Below are 26,612 nucleotides of genomic sequence, written 5' to 3'. Positions count from 1 at the left end.
TTCTTCCAAACATGCATAATTGACACAAGGTCTTATAGTTGGACTGCTTTTCTGTCTTTATACTAATCAGATTTGTAGAGCTCATTCATTTTGGTCAGTGTGCTGTATGACATAGGTGAATGTCAACATCATATATCCAAATTGCAAATAAAAAATAAAAAAAATTGAATAATTGCTGGATTTTTCTTTGTCATTTAAATTAAAAGGGATTCAAATAGCCTAGTGTATAAAACATTTTTCACCCAATGTGATGGTTAGGGCTTGAAAATGAATACAAGCAGAGTTCATTTGGGTATGTAAAGTACTTTGAACAGATTATATATTAACCTCAGTCACTCTGGCCACTTTTAAATATAGTACATTAAAAAGTCAAAAGACCCAAGAACTTTCTGAAGGGAATGGAGGTGTGGGGAAGAGATACAATTACAGTAAAACTACATTTTCCATTCGGCTGAAAACTTTCTAGCAAAATCTGCAGCTATAATATCAGAGATGCCTGGCTGTTTCCTATTTTTATACATATTAAATCCTCAAAGGCACTGTGCTGCTTTTGAAAAATACAATCTTCAGTTTGTGCCCAAGGTTTATTAATTTATAAATTAAAAATGAAATCACAGCTGGTTTCTCATGACTAAGCAGGCTAGTATATATGACCATGACAGGAGAAAGTTGAGAAGGCAGAAAATCTTTTAAGCTCTTTCACATTATAAATGTATCAGATGAAAAAATGCAACAATTTCCTGAGGCCTATTAATGGCACTAGCACACTCTTCCAAGAGAGCACATTCAAGGTATTAAATGACTGCTCCAAGAAACAGGAACCAATTCAATTAAAACCTATGAAGTCTTCTAAGAAGCAGTCCACTTGATCCTATGAGCCACATCATCTGAAATATCTTGCTTCTTGGACACTATCTATTTCTTCCTGAGTTACATCATTTGAGTGGACAAACTATAGTGTTTCTGCTTGGTCATTTTAAATTTAGACTTTTTGTCAAAGACAAGCAGACAAGATCAATGTTTCATTGGGTAGCTTCCCATGAGATATTGTGCAATGCACATAAAAGAACAGGCAGTGCTTTGATTGTATCATTGTGTTTACTTTCTTGCTTGCTTTGACTGCAATCCATCGATACCTCTGCTTCTCTTGTTACAATTTCCTTTGAAGGCCGAGCAAATGCTGCTTCCTTCAAAAATATAAAAACAACAAAGTCCAGCAGAAATCTTTCAAACCTTCCTCAAATTAACTTACTTAGCTCATGGCAGGACTAAGGACTAAATCGTTCTGAACCATTTTGGGGGATTTTGAGAGGATGTTGCTGGCACTAGCACTATGAAGAAGCAGCGGCCATTGTCAGTATGACTCAATTCACCCGATGCCACATCTTTACTAGGAGGCACATTGGTGAGTTTTTTCTCTGCTACTCCTAGATGCTTAAGGATAACATCTACTATCCAAGTGTCACAGGCCTTTCTCTAAGAAAGAGACAATTTCCAACGTAAATTTTGTTTTTAAGAATACCCTTGGCCACCCAAATTAAACTAGGACAAAGAATTTACTAGGTGTTCAGAAAAATATCAACAGATATAGTAGGTACCGGCTTAGTTAAAACTCAGGTTTGTCATGAGAACTGATCTTTGCAAATATAGGGGCATTGACATGCGTCACTGGCTGTTTAATATCTTTGAAATGTTAAATTGAAGAAAGCTTAAAATTCATGACCTAAAGGAAATCACTATATTGTCTTGGAGGTTTTCATTCACGGCTGTCACCATCTAGATAATCAACATATTTTATTTTCTAGAACATCTTTTCTCAACCTTCCCAAGCGCTGGACTACATCTCCCATCTATCTTAACTTGAGCAATACAATTAGAGAGAGTAATTTGGGAAAGACACTAGGATCAGCATAAGACTGCAATGTTATCATAGTGCAAGTTATCAACAACCCTGGAAAACTTGAGAGAATAGCTTTAAGGTTATTCATATTAATTGTGCAAATTTATGCATTTTTGTATTATTTAGAGACACTTATTTTCCCTGAAAATTTCATGAATTTATGCTTATTTTTGACTTAATACAAAATCCACCCAAGGACCAACTTTTCCTAGAAGTTGCAGGTTTTAAAAAAAAAGAAATCGCAATTAAAAGAGCTGTTTGATGCAGCATCAGAATAAGTATCAGAATACTTATACAATAGACTAAGGCTGCCTGAGGAATTAGCATTAATTATTAACTATTACTTCAGTTACTTTGACTGCCCACTTGACACTATACCTTAAAATAACTGTAAATAAAAAAAACAAACACATCAAGCTCAGGATGACTCTAAGATATAAAATTACATCACCAAAGACAGACAGACAGTCTAGCTCACTGTCCAGAAGAACTAGTCTTCAACACTTTACAAAAGGCCAACAGGTTCAGGACCATCTGAATCTCAGAGGGTATGCTGTTGCATAGGGCAGGTGCTGTGACAGAGAAGGCATACTTCTGGATTCCCATCAGAGGACAATGTTTAATGAAAGACCCCTGGAGAATGGTCACCCTGTCAGATCTCATGGAATTGCAGAAATAATTGGAGACAGGCAGTCTTGCAAATTATCCAACCTTGTGCCATGAAGGGCTTTACAGGCGATACACCAGTAACTTCAATTGGATCCAGAAGCCCAACGCAGCTCACAATATAGAAGCTACATGGGAATATTGAGGCACCCCCAGAATTATGTACTCTGCTTGCAAGATCACTTGCAAATTTCAAATGATCTTCAAGACCAATCTTACTAGAAAGCACCGACAATAATCCAGATAGATGGTGACCAGGGCATAAGGAATGGTGAATAGCGCCTCAGTCTAGAAGCATGCATAATCAGCACCTAAGAAGGATATATACAAAAGCCCTCCAAGCTATAGCAGCTACCAGCTTTTTCAAGCAGTGGCCGTCTAGGTATCCCTTTTTTTCAACTAGTGACTAACATCTCAGCCAAACTCTATTACAGTCTCAGAATAAATCTCAAACTCCCGCTCAATAAGTGCACTTGGGTAGAATAAACTAATAGGTCTTACCTCTTTGGAATAAATGGGAGATGGCTGTGGAGAACTTCAAAGCCATCTAAAAGTAATCTGATTATGACAAGGGACTGATCCTAATTTTCCCCATATCCAAATGATCTTACCACAATCCCAATATAAAAAAAAAAACAATTCTAGAGATCTCTGCTGTGCATTAGGCCCTCAATAATCTGGATTACATTTATGGTTGCCAGCATACATTCCTAAATCACCTCTCACTCTGCATCCAGAAAAGGCAATTTTGAAGTGTCCCAACATCATAATACTAGGAAACTCCACCATTAATCCGGTCAAATTTGAACAAATCTGGTGGGGAAGCTGACATAACTGAATAGCAATAGCACTTAAACTTATATATCGCTTCACAGTGCTTTACAGTCTCCTCTGTAAAGCCCTCTCTGAAGCAATCCCAAATGATCCCCAAGTTTACTAATGCCACCTAATATCCATTATTTGCAAAGCCACAAGAATCCTCCAGATAATAATAACCACATCCCTGACCCCTATTCTGGGATTGTGGCTGATCTCAAACTAAGAGACAAATCTTCCAAGCCTTTTAAGTTTTAGTTAGCATCTGCGCTATCTATCCTTTTGTCATAAATACTATGAACAAGAAATGTTATATATGTTACCTCAAGTGCCTATAAAAATGGTCTTGTGTTGTCTTCTGATATGTACGAGACATACACACATATCAGAAGACACGACCAGTCTTCATTCTTTATTATTCTATAAACAATACCTCAATCAACTAACAACTCAGACTAACAGGCTTACAGTATACAATAATTTAATCAAGGAATCACCAAGACCACTCCCTACAACACTGATAGGCTAAGCCACTAATATATAAAAATAAGAGCAAATCCCACTTCCTTCTAATACTGATGATGTTACCTAGTTTGATAATGAAACTTCTGCAAGAAAACAACCAAGCTCAGAGACCACTAAGGACCCCACAACAAAAAGATTATCAGGATAGCACTCACAGAAATCTTCCTAACACATTTCAGACAGCTTTCTGGAGGCTAAAAATGACAATTTTAGAATCAGTCACTACAGAATTTTCAAAAGATTAAGGATGCCTAGCAATGAAATAAAAATTAAATAAACAGAAACCATAAAAACAGCACTGATATTGGCCTAAAAGAAAAGGCAGGTTTTTCTCTTTTGGCTTTTCCCACTTTTTCCTTTTCTATCTGGAATCTTTAGTCCCCTCTAGTGTCCAATTTCTGAAATCACAAAGTCTCAAATTTCTGTTATGACTTTAAACAATTTGGTTCCCACAAAGGTGTTAACTATTTATATATAATTATTTCCAAAATCTTATAACAAAAGCACTATATTCCAGATTTGTGTGTCCCTTAATTAATTTATAACTTTGTGTTAAATGCTTATTTAGCTTTTTGTTGTTTATTTCAAATTCTTTAAATCTTAGATTTATGGTTAATTTTTCTTTTATTCTGCAATGAAGGTAAGCACACCAGATGATTTTGCTAACTTGTCATTTTGAAGTTCCCTATTAGTTTTAAGATAGTTAAATAGTTAATTTCCAAAAGTGATTCAAAAGAGGTTAAATCCAGTGTTCTTAAAAAGACTCCACCACTGTTGAGTTTGATGATGATGTTGAGTTTGATCTCCTTGGGCTTAAACTCATGGGAAGCAGCTGTCCCATGGTCTCCTTGTGAGAAGCAGTCATCCGGAGCACAAATGGGTAATTGCTTTTCTTTTTCTTTTCCAGGGAGGTTTTGTGGGATCAGCCTACTCACCTGTTTCCCAGAGTCATGGCTGTGACATCATCTCTACTTGTTTGGAGATATGTTAGCTTGTTATTCCTCAGTAGAAGTTGATAAATTCAATATATTCAAAGCGGAAAAAAATATATTCTACAAATTATTTGGAGATAATGGATTTTTTAAGAAAAGCTAAAATTCTACTGTACCTCTATTATAATTTGAAGAATAAATTTAGAATGAACATAAGTTTAGGCTACAATGTTAGCAATTATAGAACTAGTATTATTTTTTGCATGTAAAATATGGAAAGTGAAATAAAACATTACAAATACTTATTGTAGAGTAAGAACAATACAAATAGTCCCTAACAAATTGGCCTGATATTGCATTAAACTAGTTTATTTAACTAGTGTTAAGAGACTGCTCTTTGGAAGCATAATATGATCAGAACATTCAATTTCCGAAGCCTTCTCATCCTCTCAAATTCCTAACAAATCATTAGAAATGGACAACAAATACCACTGAGCAGAAACATCAGTTCATTGTGATAGATATCCATATATAAAAACACTTCCACAACTGAGATTTTTTCTAACATTTTATTATTAAAAGTGTTCAGATATTTGCTTGTCAAATATTTGCACACAAATGTCCATCAGAGAGTTTTTGAGGCTCTCTAAGCAGCTTTGAACAGGCACCTGAAGAATGTCACAAACGAGACAACCGTCTCCTACTGTAAAGCCCCCAGAAGAAGCCATTTCTTGTTCCATGCCAATTCCTTTGATCAGACTGTAAGGGATCTGAGCATCAAGGTATAAAAGACATCACCTCCAGAAATCTGGCACAGACTTTGCTTTGGACACTGGTAAAAAGCCAATTATGAAAAATCCTTGTGGTTGAAAGAGACTTGGATAGGCACTGCAAGTGAGGTATTACTTAAATTCAATAGTGATCTAGACCCAAGAATCATTTTCTAGTAAATTGAACTGCTTTATACTTGCATGCTCACTGCTCAATTACCTAGCCTTCTGGGTAATTCTGACACAGTGGCCTCTAAGAAAACCAAGCATACTGAAAAATGTACCCTTTCCTGTTGCTACATTTCCCAATACCAAATCCACTAACATCACACCCGAAACCCTTTCCCCCTATTGTGGCTCCTTAAAAAGATGCCATTCCCCAAACACAGAAATAGCAAAACAGATGCTACTTCAGCATATAGCAATACTCTTCCACATCTAGCTGATCCCTCCATACCAAACAGAAACCACTGGTGACTTTTGCCAACCCTGTTCCTCAATCGCAGTTGATAATAGCTGACAATCTGTATTCCTGCAGATATGTAGCCCGTTGCCAAATTGTCAGCCTGGGTTTTGAAACTGTAGCCACCTTAAATCCAGAAATGCACTGCAAAAGGAAAAGATAAAAATCAGTTTTGCTGTACTGTCATTAAGCCAGCTGCTACTTCAACGTAATTAATAGTGAAACAAAAAGGCTCTAAATTCAACATAAACCTGGTTACTTGGTTTATCAATGGTAAAATTGATGCACTAATTAAAACGCTGTGATAACAGAACAAAGATTAAGGAGTGTGCCCTCAATGTTGTATCAGGGTTTGGCAACTGCATTTTCTCTTGACAAATGACTAAAATACAGAGTTATTTTATACACTGAGAAGTGGAGTTTCTTCACCATTTGACTTACTTTTAAAAGAATTCTAGAAGCAACAAAACCTTGTGCTTTCCAATGCCTTGAGGTGTAGCTTTAAAAGGGAATCTATTCTTGTTCTATGTCTAAGTAAGGGGAGGGGTATGTCCTAAACTTTATATGCACACCACGTGTGAAAACAGAGAAAGCCCTCTGCAGGTAGAGGCCGGATTTTCTCTATGATGCAGCCTACAGGGTTGCAACTCATGATTCTGGTGAAGAACAGAAGCTCAAAAACCAAAAGGCCAATTTCCTATTCCTATCTTTGAGCAAGTTGGACCTTTGCTGAAAATAGGGACTGTAGAGCTAGTTCTCTAGGTTCTAAAAGAGGTTTCCTAAATCTCTTAACATCATGATAACAACTATTCAGAATGGCAAGTTGTGTTATCTGAAGCACCTCATAGAAATGGTTAGTATTTACCAACATTGGGATGCTCTATCTGGAGTCTGCAAAACCTGTCAATGTCTTGCAAGATGAGAGCTACTTGGGAGATAGCTATTGACTGTATCAGTTTGGTTAGTTAAGATAACTGAGGCTCAGCTGAAACAGCACTCTATACATGAATCTGTCATTCTTCACATTTTTAATGACTGGTCCACTTTTTTTTTCTTTTTTCAAGATTAATGGAGTCTTAATAATTAAGCCTTTACTCAAGGATAATTTCAGCTGCAATTCTTCTGGCATCTTTGAGTAGCTACTCAATAACCAAATTGCTGCCTCACCTGGTTAAAAAATGTGCTATTACTAACAGAGAGGACCAAGTACAATACTGCAGTCCTTTTAATGACAAATATAGACTTTGAAATCACAGCTTGTTGCTACTTTTGCAGTAATTTTGGCACTGACCTGACAATCAAGTACTGTCTTTTGGCTATTTAATATACACGAGTGGCTCACAAAAGGATTACAAATGTGTGCAAAGAAAGACGTGCAGCAATACCAGACCTTACGAGGCATCTTGGGGTGGAGAAGGATTCTGACTCTCAGGTTCTGGGGGAGGAGGAGCTGGCACCGACTCCTCTTTCTTCTGTGCAGCCAGGAAATCATGAATTGCCTTCTCTATCTGTGGCCTGAAGATGTGGTTAAGTTTTGGATCCACCACCTGAGAAATAATTCTGTCCACTCCAGCTTCCAGCATCCCTGACCTGGGGCAAAGACAAAGAGCCATTCAGCTTCTGTCAAAGATCTTCTCTGCAGCCCCCACCTAGAGCTCTCTGGAGCCATCATGTCAACTGCAATTAGCCTCACAGTGGTAAGGATGACAGTATTCTTGGTAGCATTTACATGGGAGAAGCACCCCACCTTTTGTAAAGAAAACCCAGATGGCTGTGAACCTGCACTTTTGAGGGTGCTTGCAAACTGGACAACAGATATGTGGTCACACAACCACTTAAAAAGTATTGTGGTCCAGAGTTCCATTAGGATGATTGTGGGATGCAAATAAAAACAAATAAAAACATGCCTTCACACAAAGCGGGGGGTGAAGCACACCCATTGGTAGAGATAGGTGGGGGTGGGGGTGAGGGAAGTGACCTTTTTGGCTGGTATAAGAGAAGGAGAGAAAGGTGGCCTTCACCCCAGGCTCTACCACTGTCAACTGCTCTTGACCTCTGCCAAGTCTAGACATATGAGACCTTTTTTCACAAGACAAAAACAAACACTTGCAACACATGACAAAGAACTTTTTTGAGAACAGTGTGTCAAAATCCAAGAAGTGACATTGCTTCAAGGCTGGGCTGGATAAAGAGAGCAGGGAATCAGCTGTCTGGTTGGGTTAAGTCATGTCTGCAACAAGCTAGGAAGCAAAAACAGAGACACTGAATAGCATTTGGGAACGCAAATGCAAACCTAATGTGACCCTACCTCCTGGGCAGAAAACTAACAGTACCTGCTATTTTGAGCCTACGTGGGCACTTAAGAGGATCAGTATTCTTTGACACTCAGCCTTTCAGAAGGGCAGGTCTAATCTGGCATGAACTTCGATCTGCTCAAATGCTTTTCTACCTCCTACTTGGTGAGCCATGCCTTGAACTGCAAGGGTAGCTCTATGCAATGCAGATAAAGGCTGCAATATTGCTATTATAGTTGGCAAGTTTTCAGCAGGAGCAGAATTATACCTAGAAACCATCACTAGGTGCTCTGAGTATCCACAAGATTAGCACTGGCAGAATTCAATTGATGATATTATATTTATCTTATTTCTGAGGCAAACTTATTAAGTGAAAAAGGAGGGGATTAAGATTATGTGGTGTATATTTTTGACCCAAGAAACAAGAAAAAGGATATCCACAATCATAGAACAAGCAAAGCTATGAATTAGTGAGACAGATGCTGTTTTCTTCTTAGCATTTATTCTATTACATCAAGGTTTGCCTCAGATTAAAAATTAATTTCCCAAACTGATTATATCTACAACATAAAGATGGCTTACAAAATGCATCTTGGAATAAATTTGTTATAACAAGTATTGATTGGTGTTGCAAACAATTAGTAGATCTGTTTATATTGTGTCTTTCTGTCCATAAAAAAATCGAGAGAAATGCTTAGTAGTCTTTGCCCTACCTTGATTAAGCCATACAACAGTTAATAAACTAAACTGAATTATATTTTGAACTCAGTGTGTGCTCCTGCTCTATTTATATAAAACACCCACATCTTATTTCATACAAATGAGGCCTGAAGGACTTGCTATACTGCAAGGTGGGTTCAATGGGGACTGTATTTGAAAGTATAGCACATGAAGCTAGGGCAAAATTAATGTCCTTTAATTCGCACCAACATTAAATTAACATTAAATATGCCAATAGATAAGACTATTTTTCAGTCATGGATTTAACATGTTCTTTCTGTCATATTAAACATTACAATCTGGTAACAGCTTTACTTTATTTTGTGAATTGAAGCTCTTCTCACTGTTGCCCCTAGAAATGATTTTCAGTTAACATGCTAAATGCCTTTTTCCTAGAGAAAGCTAATTTCATTGCTTCCACATTTGTTAATTTTTCAATTGAATTTATAAACAGCCCCAATGTCTCTGGGTAACCTACAAAATATACAGTAAAAAACAAAAGAGTAAAAACAAGAATTACCTCACCAAAAGAAGAATGTCCATGACCATTAAACATGTATTGCTTTAACCTAGGGTCCAGGTTTTAAGGGCTCATTTAAATAGGGCCGATGTGGGTTTCACCAATTAAGGTGTTCCAAAGGGATTACATGCCAGTAACATGTTTGAGGTGGCACTTTCCCTTAATTTTTTAAAAAAGAAATTTCAGCAGCATGTATTATACAAGTTTCAATCTATTTTGCAGAGGATATTTTTATGACTGTTTTGGGTTACACAGACTTTCAATCTGAGCATAACTGAAGTTGTTAGTATTTTGTGACTGAAACAACATTAGATGAATAAATAACATTATCCACAAACCCTATATTGTCTATGTCCAAGTAAATTGTGGTCTTCTGTCTGTAAAATAATAAAGGAGGAATATATATATATAAATAAATAAATGTGGGAACTGAAGAAGCTTCTTGGATGAGAAGCAAAACATCTTCAAGAAAAACAAGGAAAGTCCAGTTGCCTTTTGAAAAAGCACCTCTGGGACAATCATGACCTAGATGACTGAGAAACTCCATAGACATTTAGATATAAATGAATAAAATATTCATTTTTAAAATTGCCAGTCAGAGCCTTAAGTCCTTTGCCTTCTGAGAGTCTGAATGTTAGAATTTAAAACAGCACTTGATCAATATGACTTTTGAAGTTCACCACTCATTATTATGGCACTTATAGCATATTTAGACACAGAAAAAGAATCAGGTCAGACTTATTATTCTTTATGTCAATGTTAAATTTCCAAGAAAATAAAAATTTGATAAGTGTAGTAATTTTACAGGTTGCAAGACACTTCTTATAAAAACCCAAAGGCTAAATCTTTCAAAATTCTTTCTTCAGAATGGTCAGATTCTCTTTATTATTTTCAATACCTCCAAATAAGCAACTTAATTCAAAGGGAATTATAGAAACAAGGCAAATGGTTAGAGTTATGACAATATGTGAAAAACCTATTTCAGAACATCTATTGGACTCATTACTTAGAAACTGAACAAATGATATGATTAAATGAATAAAGAATTTAAACTATACAACTGTTATGCAACAACTGTAAATGGAAGACAAATGAATGTTACACATAGAGAAAAATAACACAGTAAGTTTTACCACTGGTATATTACTCTAGTGAAGAATGCCAAGATTGGCACATTTTCTAAAAAATTCTGGAAATGCAACAATTAGGTCAGATAATACTTTTCCACCTGTGGCATTGTTGTAAAGCTCAACAATTCTGAAAGATGATATATTACAGAATGAAGTATCTTTAAAGGCAGAATTATCTTTTCTGTCAATTGTTTTCATTAAACATTACCAAACTTTTACCTTACCAAACTTACCAAGCCCCTACACCAGAGGTGCTACTCCTCCCTGAATACCCCATAAACCCCTTATTACCAAACTTTTATCCTACAGCTGCCAAGATTCTTTATGCCTTTTACCAGAGATCACATATAGAAGAATGGCAAATTAAGCTATGGGAGTACTCATCTTTTAAAAAATAATCTTATATTTGAAAAATAAATTTGATACATAATGTAATTTATCTCAAAAAACATTTGTGGATTATAATTCTACATATGGATATGACCTACATCTGAAGTTTAGGTTTTTCTTAACATAGGTTTTTTATATTGGTTTTAGCTTGATAAATATACAATTTGGATGTTAAATATTTTGGTTAATAGTTATTTATGATTCTTATTACTCTGATCACTTTTTAAATCAATGAACATTGGCTTCATTCCATAATGGTTTTAAAGTCTTAAACTGATACAAGAGATTTTCATATGCAATACTAATCTTACGTTACTTTGAATTTTTATTCAGTTTTGTATAACTTTTATATCTCTTTTCTACTTTATTTCAGTTTTTATTCTGTTTCTTTTTTTCTTTCTTGGCTATGTTTTTAAATATCTGCTACTAAATACATATACATTTTAGCACATGTATGGCAACAGACTGTAATCCATTATTTCCTCTTCACTGCATGCTTCAAACAAAAGATCCGTTCCTCTCATTTCTCTTGAATAATTTACTATAGTAAAATTAAAAAGTTACAGGAGGCATTCAAAATCTAATTTTACTTAAACCACAGGATATAATGAAACTAGTGGATATTCTCTCTATATATATACAAAAGAACACATGCTGTGCTGTGTAAACTAATTAACTGCAATAACTATTCAGGAAACCGTACAAAAAGTATGTTACCACTGCACTCTGCTGGACAAAAGTACACCATACAATTTTAAGCTGATAGAACTATTGAATCTTATTTGGGATTGGAAGTAATAAAAGAGAATGAGATTTAAAACACTGCAAATTATCAATATGCTGTTTTCTCCTCAAAGGAAGGGTTGCTTATAATCCTCCATTATGTGGTCGCTTGTTCTAGAAACACGAGTCCTGTAAGAATGCTCAGATGGCCCATCATATTACATTTATACAATATATTGCATATACTGTATGTTCAGGCTTTCTCTGAAAATCCAACAAAGTATACGGGGATTTCCATTTAAACTCTGTGATCTCTCCTTAACTGAAACAAGCTGTTTTCCTGATTCTATATGACTATAGCATGAACCTATGAAAAGGCAGGTATTTTTAATGAAATTTACAGGGCAGAAAACCCATATCCAATTGGCTGCACAAATAGCTGCACCACATCAAAATATCTACACAGGCTATCTGCCAAACTGCAAAGATGCCCAAATAATATCTCAATAGGTAAAACATATATAGATGAAGGATTACAAACCACCAGGAAGTATTCTTCTAATTCTTATCCAAATATAAGGGTTTATTTATCCTCAATGATTTTTATATTTAGTACCTTCTACTTACTGAATCACACTTTGTCTGAGCCCATTCCGGAGTTGGTTTTTGTTCATTGCTGGGTTCCATTCTTGCTTATCCAGGTGGGTAGATACAAAGTTATCCACTTTCTGTCTCAAATTCTGATAAGCTGGCTAAACAAAATTGCATAATGAATACAACAAACTTGATGGGTTTCTTATAAAGCCCTCCCTGGGGTAAAAATTTATCCTGGGCAAACTTTTGACAAGCAGTTCTAAAAGAAAAACAAAACAAAGCCTAATAGCAAACTGAAACATAAGAAAATGAAACAAGCAGGGGAAAGCATGGAAGCAAACAGGAATGCCTCCTAAGGCACATTCTGCTTGTCAAGAGCATGCCGTACATCCATTCTTTTGGAACAGCACACACAAAGAATATTCTTCAAATAAGATGATGCAGTGCTTTAGCTCTGAAGGAAAAAAAGATACTTCAGTTTGTAAGGCTCCTAAGGTAGCCCTGTCAGTTTCTGCTCTTAAAACAAGCTCTTTGCACTGCAGAAGACAGCCACCCAATTATGGCAAAGGTCTTAAAGGGTTTGAAGGGTTGCAGCTGGGTGTTAAATTCATGCCTCCATTTGCTCTGAAGCACCCTTTTCCCTGATATAGTACTTCTGTATTGATTTATATAAATGCTTGTCAAGTAGGATTTTTGGTAAAGGCTCCCAAAATATTCCCTGATACAATTCAAAAGATCCTTCTATAAATAAGTAGAAGAAAGACAGCAATGCTTGCCATTTGGCAAGAAGAAATAGTAGAACAGTAAAGCTTCTTTAGATAAAATATTATTAGCAAAGGGGGCATTAGACCACTTGAAAGTAGAAAGAGTTTGTATGGCTTATTAGAGAAAGAAAGGATACATAGAGGAAAATAAAGCATACACTATTGTCTTTTGAAAATTATATATCTAAAGAACTTTAGACCAGGAATGCAAATTCTAGATATGGCTGGATTTCAGTCTCTATCATCGCCAGCCAGCACAACTGCCCCAAATTTAAAGATTGTTCTAATATTCATTTATAAAAGTATGACAATGGTTTTATATTTAAAAATACATGATTAGTTTCAAGTATACAAACTTTAATACATAACACAATTTAACAAATTTTGAGCATCTTCTAATCTGCTAACTTTTACGTAATGCTGATAGAAGAGAACTTATGATTATAAACTTTCTATATAATTTGATCCTGAAAGAGCCTATTTGTTCATTAAATATATTTTCTGAATTTCTACATTTAGAAGTGATATTGTACTTATTGAACAATAATTGTTGAAAGTACAAAATATGGACTGACCATGTTGGGCAAATGGAATAAAATATCATTCGCCAAAAATTGTCATGAATTCAGAATATGATATTCTATTGAACTGATACTGTATAGAATCTTTTAAACTCCTATCTAAACTAGCCATTTAATGACAAGGTGATGAATATTTATTTTACAGTTTTATCAATGATATTGCTGTTTGCTGTTTTATCAATGATATTGCTGTTTGCACCTGGAGTTAAAAAAATATTATGTATATTATTTGTGTTATTAGTGTGTTTACAAAATGTAGTTACAAGGAAATGAGACTCAACTCCATGAAGGGAAGACTTGTAGCAGAAATTGGAGACAGTATTATATATACTAGAAATAGAATATAGGATAAAAACAATTGTGTACTGTTCATCATGAGACTAGAGATTGTGTTGTTAGAAGGTTTCAGAGATTGAATTATCTGTTTTTGATAAAGCTTACGTTCAATCTGTTCATCTGATTTTAAGCCTCTCATGATACAATATATATTCAATCATTATATAATATTGGGTCAGTATGAAACAAATCTGAGACCTTGTATTTGATCTTTTAGCTTACATTAAATCCTTCTATCTTTGATAGGTGTTTTATTCTTCTTCTGCTCAATGCTTTACCTTTGGTTATCTAGAAAGCTATTATCTTTTCTTTTTACTAGCTTGGCTTACATCAACTTTCCCCACTCTTTTGGGCTATTTTGTTTTATATACCTTTTCCTTTTATTTCCCATAGTTGGTAGCTCAGACCTGTGACAGTAAATGTACAAAGGACTCATGTCAACGTAACCAGGTTTAAACCTCAAGCATATCCTATTACAATGATGGCTAACCTTTTCCGTGTTGCGTGCCAAAAGTGTGTGTGCTCGTCTGCACCCATGATGCAATGCATGTGCGACTTCCCTCACCCCCCCTGCACACCTCTGCACATGCGAACACATCTCCCACGTGTGCGTCTCCCCCCGTGCATGCGCGGCAGATATCCGACAATCAGCTGGTTGGCAGGGGTGCGCGTGCATGCACAGTGGGGCTCTTTTGGGCGACCACTTGAGTGCCGGCAGAAGTGGCTCTGTGTGCCACTTCCGGCATGCCTGCCATAGGTTTGCCATCATGGTCCTATTATATTGGGGACTAATACTGTCATGCAATTCCCTCCAGTTTTTACAATCTCTGATAGTCTGTCAAGTTTTATTAATTGCACATGGATTTTATCAAATATGCACACTAATGTATATGCTATCTACTTATATAATATTTACATTTTATTCCTTATCTCTTTTAATTCTTTACTAATCCTTTCTGCTAATTTACATCCTTAGAATATACTTATGCTTTTCTTTTTTCCTTCTTAAAACACATTGGGAATCACTGACATAGCACATTAAACCCAGTGCTTTCTTTAGGACAATTTGTTTATCAGAAAAAGGAATCATTTTTCAATGGATGTTTTGGGTTAATCATACCTAATCTTTTGTTTAAATTGATCAGAAACATTACCATATCACAATCATGCACTCTGATTAGTATATGTTCTAGAGTCATGCACTGTAGAATAGGGGTCGCCAAACTTTTGGACCTCAGGGACCACCAAACTCATAATTTTAAACCCCGCGGACCACTAATATGAATTTTGACTGACGGTGGCTTGCTGATGTTGGTGGGAAAGTTGGTCCCATATTCCAGAGCTGCAGTAGTCACAGGACTGGCCTGCCATGGATGAGCTGCTCCAGGATGACCAAAGGGCCAGTCTTGTGACTACTGGAATATGATGACCAAAGGGCCAGTCTTGTGACTACAGCTCTGGAATATGGGACTGGCCCATGATGGGGTTGGATATCTCCACCGTAGGGGCTGGCACCTGTAATGTGCAAATTTGTGGGTGGTGCAATGTGCAAAAAAGCAACGCAGCCCTTGCCGGCCAGGACGAGGTAATGGTGCTGTTGTAGCAAGAAGGGGCTAGCGGTACAGGTGGGCTGAATTGGTTCCTCGATGGCCACGGGCTGTAGGGATGGCCTGGGGCAGGAAAAGTACCGGCTGGTGGTGATGGGAGGCAGCAGAATGCGCAAGTCTGTGCTCACCATTCAGTTCAGAGGCCTGGAATGGGGCGTTGGCATCATAGTCAGTTTTTTCGTCCCCCTCGGTGCTCTGCTCTGCTAAGGGTAAGGTGCAGCGCAATGGCCAGGCGCCTGGAGCCCCTTCCTCTTCTTCTGACCTGGGCTCACTGCTGGTGGGTGGGTGCCTCCTCGGGAGATGCCCTCGCCCTGTGGGGAGAGCCCAGCATGCTCCTGCTCTGGGGAGAGGCTTCGGGGCCTGGAGGGGTCGGAGGGGGTGTTGAGCCCAGAAAAGCTCGAGCTCTCGCCTGCAGAAAGTGACGAGGCAAACTATGGGGCTTCCAAGGCGCTCAGCTCAACCAACCCGGAGTTCTTGTTGGTCCCACAACAAGCCGGCAGCTAAGGTCAGAAGGTCAGACCAAAAGAGCACCAAAGAAGATGGGCTCCTAATAACCAGGCAACATCCCTCCCCTTCAGCCTCCACACAAGAGGACTCCCTGAGGTTAAGCTCCAGGTTTCTCCTGCCGCTTCCAAGCAGAGAAGGGTCCCTCCCTCCAGGCCCTCGAAGCCTCTTCCCGGAGCGCATATGTGCTGGCCTTTCCCCATGGGGCGAGGGTATCTCCTGAGGAGGCACCCACCCACCAGCAGCGAGCCCAGGTTGGAGAAAGTGGAAGAGGCTCTGGGCACCTGGCCGTTGCGCTGCGCCCCACCCTTAGCAGAGCGCCGAGAGGGATGACAAAACTGACACCACCACCGCCGCCACATTCCGGGCCTCTGAATTGGATGGTGAGCGCAGACTTACCCACACCGCCTCCTCCCACCACCACTAGCTGGTACCTTTCCTGCCCCAGGCCATCCCTACAGCCCGTGGCCATTGAGGAACTGCTTCAGCCCACTTGTGCCGCCAGCTCCCTCTTGCTGCAACAGCACCATTACCCCTGGCTGGCGAGGGCTGTGCTTTTTGCATGTTGTACCACACACAAATTTGCACATTACAGGTGCCAACCCCTACAGCGGAGATTTCCAACCCCATCACGGGCCAGTCCCATATTCCAGAGCTGCCGTAGTCACAAGACTGGCCCTTTGGTCATCCTGGAGCAGCTCATCTATGGCAGGCCAGTGCACAGGCCAATCCTGTGATTATTGCAGCTCTGGAATATGGGACTGACTTTCCCACCAACATCAGCAAACCACCCCGGGGCGGATTTCCCTCCCCACCGTTGGTCTTACCTTCCAGTTGCAGATTGCGTGGCTCTACTCCAGGTTTGCGCTTGGCCGAAGGGTATGGGCCAGTGGGTGGGCGGACCTTGTGGGCGGCACAGCCTTGTGTTCCTGCACAACCTGGATTAATTGCTTGGGGGGGGGGGTGCTTTGGAGGGGACATTTCTCTGTGGACCACCAAAATTTTCTCGCAGACCACCAGTGGTCTGCGGCCCATCAGTTGGCAGCCACTGCTGCAGAATATGAATATTAGTATATAAATACTAATATATTTAAGGCATATATTTGGTTGGGCTATTATTGGGTATATATGGTCTCCTTTTAGAGTCTCATGATCTGGGCACTGTAACTGAATGAGATGTCCTAATGTGCGCTATCTTCACGTTTTGTCATCTGACCATAACTAAATTTTCAATATGTTTTTATTTTACTGATCAGTACAGTTTTAATAAAATATGTATTGTTTATTTGTGTTCATGTGTTTTGTAATGGATATTAACTTTCAGCAAACATACATAGCTTTCCTAAACTGGGTTTTGACCAAGATCACAGCTGATGAGGACTTGTAAGGAAACATTGTCTAAATTCTTAAAAGTGAAAGCCTTCACAAGACAAAATTGATTCTGAAAGAGCAGATGGCTGTCAAATGGTCATAATACAGCTACTACTGGAATGGCTTAGAAGGGAAAATAAGGAGCTTGTAATGGGGATCAGGTAGTGGATAAGCAGCCAGTGCAAGGATTTAAAGTAGATTCTTTAACAATGTCCTATTGATTACATTAATCTGACGTAGGCTTAATGAGGGTCTTTGAAACCAAAATGTTCCAGCTCAAGTATATTAGCTTGCTATGTTATACAGTATAACTTAAATCATTGGTCCATCTCTCTTTGGGGTTTTAGACAGCACTATTTAGGGATACAACTGTTGTTCAATTGTATTAACCCAGTAAGGGTTGGGGTGTTGAATACAGAATATCATGTCCCTTGCACTCTCCTCATGAAACTGCTGTTAAAAACATCATAGCTTGTTAAACATCTTTCAAAACGTCTACACACTTTGGCTAAGGAGCAACTTATAATACCAACCGTTTCCCCCCAAAAGAACCCAACCCCAAAGTTATTTATACCTATAACAATGCTTAAACAATTGTTTATACCTATAACAATAATTTACGAATGCGGGTTTTCCAGAAAGTAGTAAAAATGGGAAAAACTTTCATAATCATCTTGGTTGGTGGTATTATTTATTATGGACATTTTAAATGTTAGATGTTACTCCTAGATACTGGGATTTTGTTGTCTATTTCTTTTGCATACGTTTATTAAGTTCCTTAAGTGGATGTTTTATTATGCTGCCATTCCTCATGGTTAGACAGAATTTCTTCACAGAAAGAGTAGAGGAATCTTTGAACCAACTTCCAGCAGAGGTAGTGGGCCAATAATCAGTAACTGAGTTTAAACATGCTTGGATAAATACTTGTCTATCAAATAAAATTAATAAACTAATAATAAAATAAAAACACAAACAACCCCCCCCCCCACCAAACTGCAGATTCAATGGACCATTGGGTCTTTTTCTGCTATCAGTTTTCTATGTTTCTATGTTCCATAGTTGCCTTGAATCTATTTGGATTTGGCAACATACAAACTAATCTAATTAAATAACTATGAGCCCAGGACTTATGCATTGACTTAAATACACAGTAACTTATTTGGCTGCTTACAATAAGAGGACAACTTTACAAAATTGTATCTTTCACCATCCACATTACAGTATAAACGGCAAGCAAGAATGTGCATAGGCAGTTTAACTTTTACCAACAAAATTAGCAGTTTCAGTTCTTCATTACAGACTAGAGACAGTGACTTCTGTACTGAAATTTACACTGCACAGAAAGAACACTAAGATAGATGTCTGATCCTACATGACAACCAGGCTATGGAAATTATAATTTAATACCTAAAATTTAATGTAGTATTTTCTTGCTCCTTAATATGACACAAAGTCCAGTAATTTCTCACATCCAGAACACTGGTTCTCAATGTCTCCTATTTTAAGTCTCACCAGTGACTTATACTGAAAGAATCTGAGTCCCACCATGAAAGAGGACAAAAGCTCATCTTCCCAATGGACTTAACAGTTTTATTTTATTGCTCATTTACAAGCACCCCATCTAGATTAGTTCTAGTTGAAAAACATATGGCTGTGGGGCGATCAGTCCCGATAGGGAGGAGAAACGATGCCCACATTCAAATCAACAAAGGAGCCCAGGTAAAAACTTGTTACTGGCAGAGACAACACTGGAGTGCCCTTTTATCCCCGTTTTCCCTCCAAATCCGGATCGCCGTGCGTAGTAGCACAGCCCCAAGTCTATTGAACGGGGCTCCTTCTGGATGGGCAGCCCGGGGCCAAAAGAACAACTGGATTTGCTGTCTGGGGAGGAATGAGAAGAAACGGGTGGAAAGGGCAAGAAAACACGGGAAGATTCAAGAATTAGAATTCTTTATTGGCCACGTGTGATTAGACACACAAGTCGCTATCGTTCCCATTTTCTTCCGCCCTGGAGCAAAACAATGACCTCTCCCTGGTTGGGAATAAATACCCCATTGTGTGTTTCCAAGTTTTCTGAATACCCCAAAACAGAGACTCCCTCCCCTTCCCCCTAATTACCGGAGGGGGTTATTAAGCTCCCTGCAATGGCAGCAGAGGTGTACCTTAGTATCGACGTCGGCCAGGCAGTCCCGGCGAAAAGCGTCGAAGAGGCCGCGGCTCTTGAGCTGGCCCACGATGAGGGCAATGAGCTGCGCGTCGCCGGGGGGCAGCGAGGCCGGGTCGGTCCCGCCTGGCCCCGAGGAATTCCCACCAGCCCCGCCCGCGCCTGAGGATGTCCCGCCGGGCTCCGCCATCCCTCTCCCCGCCCGGGTCCCCGGGGCCGCGTTGCCTTTCTACTCCCGGCAGGAGGTAACGCCGCGGCCGCAGCCACAACACAAGTGGGAACAGCAGCAGCTGTTGGCGCCGTTCACGCGGCGGTCGCAGGCATTCTGCATCACGGTTTCCCGCCGCAGGTTGGGACACGCAGACGCGTCAAGGAAAAGGCGACCATGGCGCGTGTTTATTACGTTTCCAACCCGGCGGCAGGGAAAAGCGCGGGGATGCTGGGTATTGTAGGAGCAGGTCTGGTTAGAAAGGGGAGGGGTGTTTGTGTTGATACAGCCTGGGGGAAGAGCTTCGTGGCTTCGGGGAGGCAGAGAAGTAGGTTTGTAAAGCTCGAGTCCCACCACATTTAGAAGAGCAGCCGTCATCCAGTTGTGTTAAACCATGACTGCCACCATCCCCTTAGATAGAGGAATGATACCAGGATAATGGGAATTGTAATCCATTACTAGAACTAACTGTAGACATCTGCAGCGCTTATTGTTTTATTTATTTATTTGTCAAGCAAGTATTAGATAACAGATATAAGTATAAACATGGTTATGAATACATGAAATGGAAACGAATAAAAAAAGAAACAATAGGACAGGGACGGTAGGCATGTTGGTGCGCTTATGTATGCCCCCTACAGACCTCTTAGGAAAGGGGGGAGGTCAATAGTGGACAGTCTAAGGTTAAAGTTTTTGGGGTTTGGGGGAGAAACCACAGAGTCAGGTAGTTGTCCTCCCTCTCTCCCAACACTTGCTGATTTTTCACAATAATTCACATTTTATTAATAAAATTATTATTCTGCAGATAGCGGTGCTCTTATTTTGTTGAATGAGTTGAAGCAACCCCAAGCTATAGCAGCTTATGTGGTCATTAGTAGGCCACACATATTAGCACTCACAACAGCATATATTAGCACACCCAAAATGTGTAACACTCCCTTGAATGAGTCGGTGGACAGAAGAATCATTCTTGCACTCTTTCACATATTGTACACGTATGCCCAGAGCAATATTACCACAGTAAGAGACTATCATGTTTACCGATCAGATCGTGAAATTTGTAGAGGAGGTGGTGTTGCTATCGTCTATAAAAAGTCCTTACATCTAAAAAACATCCAAGTTACCCAGGAGCTTGCTCTTCCTGAGACCATCATCTGTGAACTATCCTTAAATATCACATTTCGATTCTTGCTATGTTACAGGGCACCTGATTATGACATCGAACATGTAAACAAGCTAAATACACTACTAACATGGGCAGCATCCTGCCCACACGCTTTTATCTTTCTTGGTGACGTCAATCTACCTCATATTGACTGGACCCTAAATGAATGTACAACTGAACCCATATACGCAACCTTCTACAATGCTGTTACAAATCTGGGACTGGACAACTAGTAACCAACAACACTAGACTAAATAACTGCCTCGATCTCATCTTCTGCAATAGTTTGAATTTAATTTACGGTATACAAACTAAAGAACCCTTTTCCAGCAGTGACCACAATATGATTGACTTTTGTCTCAACATATGCCCACACAAAAATCATCACAATGACGTAATCCCCAATTATAACTTCAAAAAAGGCAACTATGATCTTATAGACAACGATCTCTCATATCTTGATTGGCAATTTCTATTCACTGGATGCAATACAGTTGAAGACCATTACAACATATTTTTACTTGAAGTCAAAAGAGTCATCAAACTATATGTACCAACAACAACTCCCAAAACAACAACAACACCCATACCCATAACAATAAGGAAACCCATACCCATAACAATAAGGAAACTTCAATCCAAAAAGAGATCACTCTGGCGGAAAAACAAATCTGGTCACATTGCCGATTTCAAAAGCTGATACAAAAATTTATGCCACCAGATAAAGACTGAATGCACCAATTATCACATTAAACAAGAGGAAAACCTTCTATGCACCAATTCCACCTGCACTTTTTACAATTTTGTAAACAACAAACTAAAAGACTCAAGGTCCATCCCACCCCTGATAGGACCTAATGGTAAAGACTGCAACGATGACACTATTAAAGTCAACATCTTTAACACATTCTTCGGCTCAGTATTTGTAAACAGCAATGGATCATGCCCAGTATTTCCTAGCCGAACCACAGACAACTACAATGATCTAATACATATCGATTTTACAGAAGACAATGTTGAAAAAGCACTATGCAATCTAAAACCATCTCTATCTATTGGACCAGATGGAATATGTGCCTACTTCTTAAAAAAGCTATCCACTGCCATAGCTGAACCTCTAAGCATAATCTTTGAAAAATATTTCAGGACCAGCTCCTTGCCTAACCTATGGTCACAAGCCACGGTCATCCCCATCTTCAAAAAGGGAGACCCCAGCCTAGTTGAAAATTACAGACCAATCTCCTTTTGCTGCGTCACCTGTAAAGTCATGGAATCAATTCTTAACCAATCCATTATCCTCCACTTAGAGACAAACAACCTACTCTCCAATAAACAATTTGGTTTCAGGAAAAAACTATCCTGTAATCTGCAACTCTTACACTGCAACTCAATCAGGGCAAAGCAATAGACGCAATCTACATAGACTTCTGTAAAGCCTTTGATTCAGTGGTACACAACAAACTACTCCTAAAACTAAAATCTTATGGTATCTCTGGACAACTGCATAACTGCATAGAAGCATTCCTGTCAAACAGACAACAAATGGTCAAAATTGGGAGTGTCCTATCAAATTCTGTACCTGTCAATAGTGGTGTCTGCCAAGGCAGTGTTCTAGGACCAACTCTCTTCATACTCTACATAAATGACCTCTGTGATCATATCAAGAGCAACTGCGTTCTCTTTGCTGATGATGTAAAGCTGTTCAATACCACAGACAATACTGCTACCCTTCAAAAAGATCTTGACTATGTATCAGAATGGTCAAACAAATGGCAACTTCAAATCTCAACAAATAAATGCTCTGTCTTACATATTGGCAAAAAGAAAATCAGAAAATAAAATACAAGCTGAATAGTCAAGATCTTGTTGATGATCCAAGCTCTGTAAAGGACCTTGGAATACTCATCTCTAATGATCTAAGTGCTAGAGCCCACTGTAACTACATAGCCAAAAAGGCATTAAGACTTGTTAACCTAATCCTATGTAGCTTTTTCTCTGGTAATATCACACTACTAATTAGAGCATACAAAACATTTGCTAGACCAATACTCGAATACAGCTTATCAGTCTGGAACCCACATTACGTATCTGATATTAGCACAGTTGAGAAAGTCCAGAAATATTTCACAAGAAGAGTTCTCCACTCCTCTACTCATTGTAGAATACCTTATGCCACCAGACTCGAAATTCTAGACCTAGAAAACCTACAACTACGCCACCTTCGGTCCGATCTAAGTATAGTATATAAAATCATACATTGTAATGTCCTACCTGTAAATGAATACTTCAGCTTCAACCATAACAACACAAGAGCAAACAATAGATACAAACTCAGGGTTAATCGCACCAAACTTGATTGCAGGAAATACGACTTCAGCAACACAGTGGTCAATGTCTGGAATACTCTACCTGACTCTGTGGTTTCTTCCCCAAACCCCAAAAACTTTAACTTTAGACTGTCTACTATTGACCTCACCCCTTTCCTAAGAGGTCTGTAGGGGGCGTGCATAAGCGCACCAACGTGCCTACCGTCCCTGTCCTATTGTTTCTCTTATTTTTCTTATATGTACCCATTTCATGTATTCATAACTATGTATATACTTATACCTATTATCTTATAAGCAATTGACAAATCAAATAAATAAAATAAAATAAATAAATAAAATATGACTAAAATCCAATTAGCAATCATTTGGGAGGAAGATACCATGGAGAGGCATTAACAAAATAGCAGTTAAGCTGCTTCATGTGTCCAGCCTGCCATGTCTCTCTAGAAGGGATACTACCAGTGCATTGTATTCTCTAATAACATTTCTTAAAGGTACCAATCTAGGTTCCAACCACCCAAAAAATGAATGAGGGAAAAATTATCGCTGAGCAAATTAACACAATTTATTGCAGGCAGGCATGGGAAAGCTTTGATACTTGGTGGCTTTTTCATGATAATTGAAAAATATGTTGTTGGAAGTTTGATAAAATTCCCATTAAGTGCCCCATGGAATTGCAGACAGATTTGTGTGAAAGTAAATCCCATGAGATAACCAGTTTGATACAGTGGTTAAGACCCAGGCTAGAAACTGGGAGACAATGAGTCCTAGTCCTGCTTGGGCAGAAAGCTAGTTGGGTTACCTTGGATCAAGAATTCTCAGCCCTAAAAAAGGAGGCAGTGGCAAACCACCTAATAATCCTTTCAAGGAAACTACAGTGGCTTGTTCAGCCATTCACCAAGAGTCAAAAACTCTTTGATCTGAAGCAATGGTGGGATTCAATTTTTTTTACTCCCGGTTCTGTGGGCGTGGCTTGGTGGGCATGGCAGGGGAAGGATACAGTAAAATCTCCAGTTAGAGGTGGTATTTGCTGGTCCTCTAAACTACTCAAAATTTCCACCACTGGTTCTCCAGAACTGGTCAAAATCTGCTGAATGCCACCTCTGATCTGAAGGCACAAAAAAGAAAAGAAAATCCCACAAATTCTTAGGAAAAATGGATACTTTACCTAGGACATAGCCTGGATTTTTAGCTACAGAGAACCCCACTGTATGTAAAAAGTCCCAGATATAAACATAGATGAATACTACAATTTTGATTCCATTCCTGATAAACAAAGACTGACCTGTTATCCAAAATGGGGTTTGCTCATTGATGGTTTCTACCAAAAGAGATTTTTGGTGGTTTTGAAAACTACTTATGATTTATTTTGGAATGTCACAGTATTCATGATGTTACCTTTTTTTTCCAGAACCATGACTATTTTATCATATTCTATTATACCCATGGCTAACTATGCTTTATTCAATTAACCTATGTTTTCACTTCTTACAATAGAGTTAATCAAAGACTAGCCACCCATGTTGGATATATACAATATACTATGTGTATCATTTGCAAATATCAGTTTTTAGGTTTTCTAATTTTTATACTTTGCACTGATCTACCTACCACTGATTAATAATATGATTTTATTACATTTATGCCAAGAACGTGACAAAGAAGCCCCTGCCCTTAATACCAGATATTTCATTAGTGGCTTGGATTGAAGCAGAACACAGTTTCTATTTACTTATTCACTTCATTATTACCACATAAGATGCATCTAAGCCAGAGGTCTCGAAACTTGGCAACTTTAAGACTTGTAGATTTCAGCTCCCAGAATTCTCCAGCCAGCTGGTCCACAAGTCTTAAAGTTGCCAAGTTTGGGGACCCCTGATGTAAGCTGAACTCAACAATATAAAAAGATTTCCTGTTTGGAATCCTGGTTATCTACTGGTATGAAAGTGATTTCTGGGTCAGCACAATCTGTTCTAATGTCTATCCTGGGATAGCTGTGCCAGACAGATGGATGTACAATCTTCCATTGACGTCTTAATGCATCTAACATAAAGCTTTGAATAATATCCCTGTGTGGCATTGGTTGAACTATTTTCTTTTTCATCTTTTGCTACACTATTTCCAATTTTTATTTATCCACCTCAGCTTCAAAAAGATAAACAAATAAACAAAGGTAGTTGGAAGGACTTGTCTTGACAGTTTATGTGTTCAGTTTGAACTGGGGACTTCTACTGATTGATTGTTATTTTCCCTCAGTTTAAACCACTTTTTCCCAGTTTGGTCCCTCAGTTTAAACCACTTTTTCCCAGTTTGGTGCCTCTCAGATGTGTTGGATTATAACTAATATTTCCCCAGCTAATAAATATGGCCATTTGAGGACACTTTTTAGATTCAGTATAATGTCAATTATACTGCAAAGTGTGATCAATAAACTGGCCATGAGAGGGCACCAAGGCGTTGCAGTTGACAAAGCTTTTTCTCTTGTAATCCTAATTTCAGCAGTGTAGAGAAACATTTTACAGTTGGGGGAAGGGGCTACAGTATTCAAAGCCACACAAAAGCCAATGTGCTTCCTTTTGTCTTTTAGGCAATTCTACGCATATGCCTTGGACTTTGAAGAAGCAGGATAAAAAGAGTATTGACACTTTTGAACTTTAGTGCTGAATAAGATTGCTGAGAATACCACTGACAGCCAAGAAAACCAACAAATGGATCATTGAATAAATCACCCCAGAGTTTTCCCTTTAGGCACAGAAGATTAAGCTCAGATTATCATACTTTGGATACATTATTCGGAGAACCCAGATCTCTGGAGAAAACCATAATGCTGGGAAAGGCGGAAGAAAAGAAAAGATGACGAACAGCATCAACTGGGTGGACTCAGTTACAATGTTGATAGGTGCATTGTTGGAAGACCTGAAGGACCAGGTTGAGGATGATTGTCCTGAAAAAAACAACTGTTGAATCAACATTGATTTGATGGCACAATCAACTTACATGCATTTATACTACTGATCATGCTTTTCAGGATAAACAATGTTATGCAAAGTACAGAGAAGCATTAACAATGAGCCAAATAAATATTAATAGCAATAGTATTTAGACTTTATACCACCCCATAGTGCAGGAGTGTCAAACTCAT

At 38.7% G+C, this 26,612-nt stretch overlaps 1 protein-coding gene and 1 long non-coding RNA gene across 2 annotated transcripts; one reads left to right on the top strand and one right to left on the bottom strand.

The window, feature by feature from the left end:
* Window positions 1-1,091: 1,091 nt before the first annotated feature.
* Window positions 1,092-26,579, top strand: LOC148132126 (uncharacterized). Its single transcript, XR_015747614.1, has 2 exons — window positions 1,092-1,405; window positions 26,058-26,579. It is a non-coding gene; the product is annotated as an uncharacterized LOC148132126 (long non-coding RNA).
* Window positions 4,524-20,190, bottom strand: BOD1 (biorientation of chromosomes in cell division 1). Its single transcript, XM_026688114.2, has 4 exons — window positions 19,769-20,190; window positions 12,477-12,601; window positions 7,463-7,662; window positions 4,524-6,216 (listed from the first exon to the last, which is right to left on the bottom strand). The coding sequence occupies exons 1-3, from the start codon at window positions 19,958-19,960 to the stop codon at window positions 7,464-7,466; spliced, it is 516 nt and encodes a 171-aa protein (XP_026543899.1). The 5' UTR covers window positions 19,961-20,190; the 3' UTR covers window positions 4,524-6,216; window position 7,463.
* Window positions 26,580-26,612: the final 33 nt, after the last annotated feature.

The sequence above is a fragment of the Notechis scutatus genome, chromosome 2 (assembly GCF_049901735.1).
Source record: "Notechis scutatus isolate UNSWTSFEM ecotype Mainland chromosome 2, rNotScu1.2, whole genome shotgun sequence".
Classification (NCBI taxonomy): domain Eukaryota; kingdom Metazoa; phylum Chordata; class Lepidosauria; order Squamata; family Elapidae; genus Notechis; species Notechis scutatus.
Note: the sequence above shows the minus strand (reverse complement) of the source record. Positions and strands in the feature narration are given on the sequence as shown.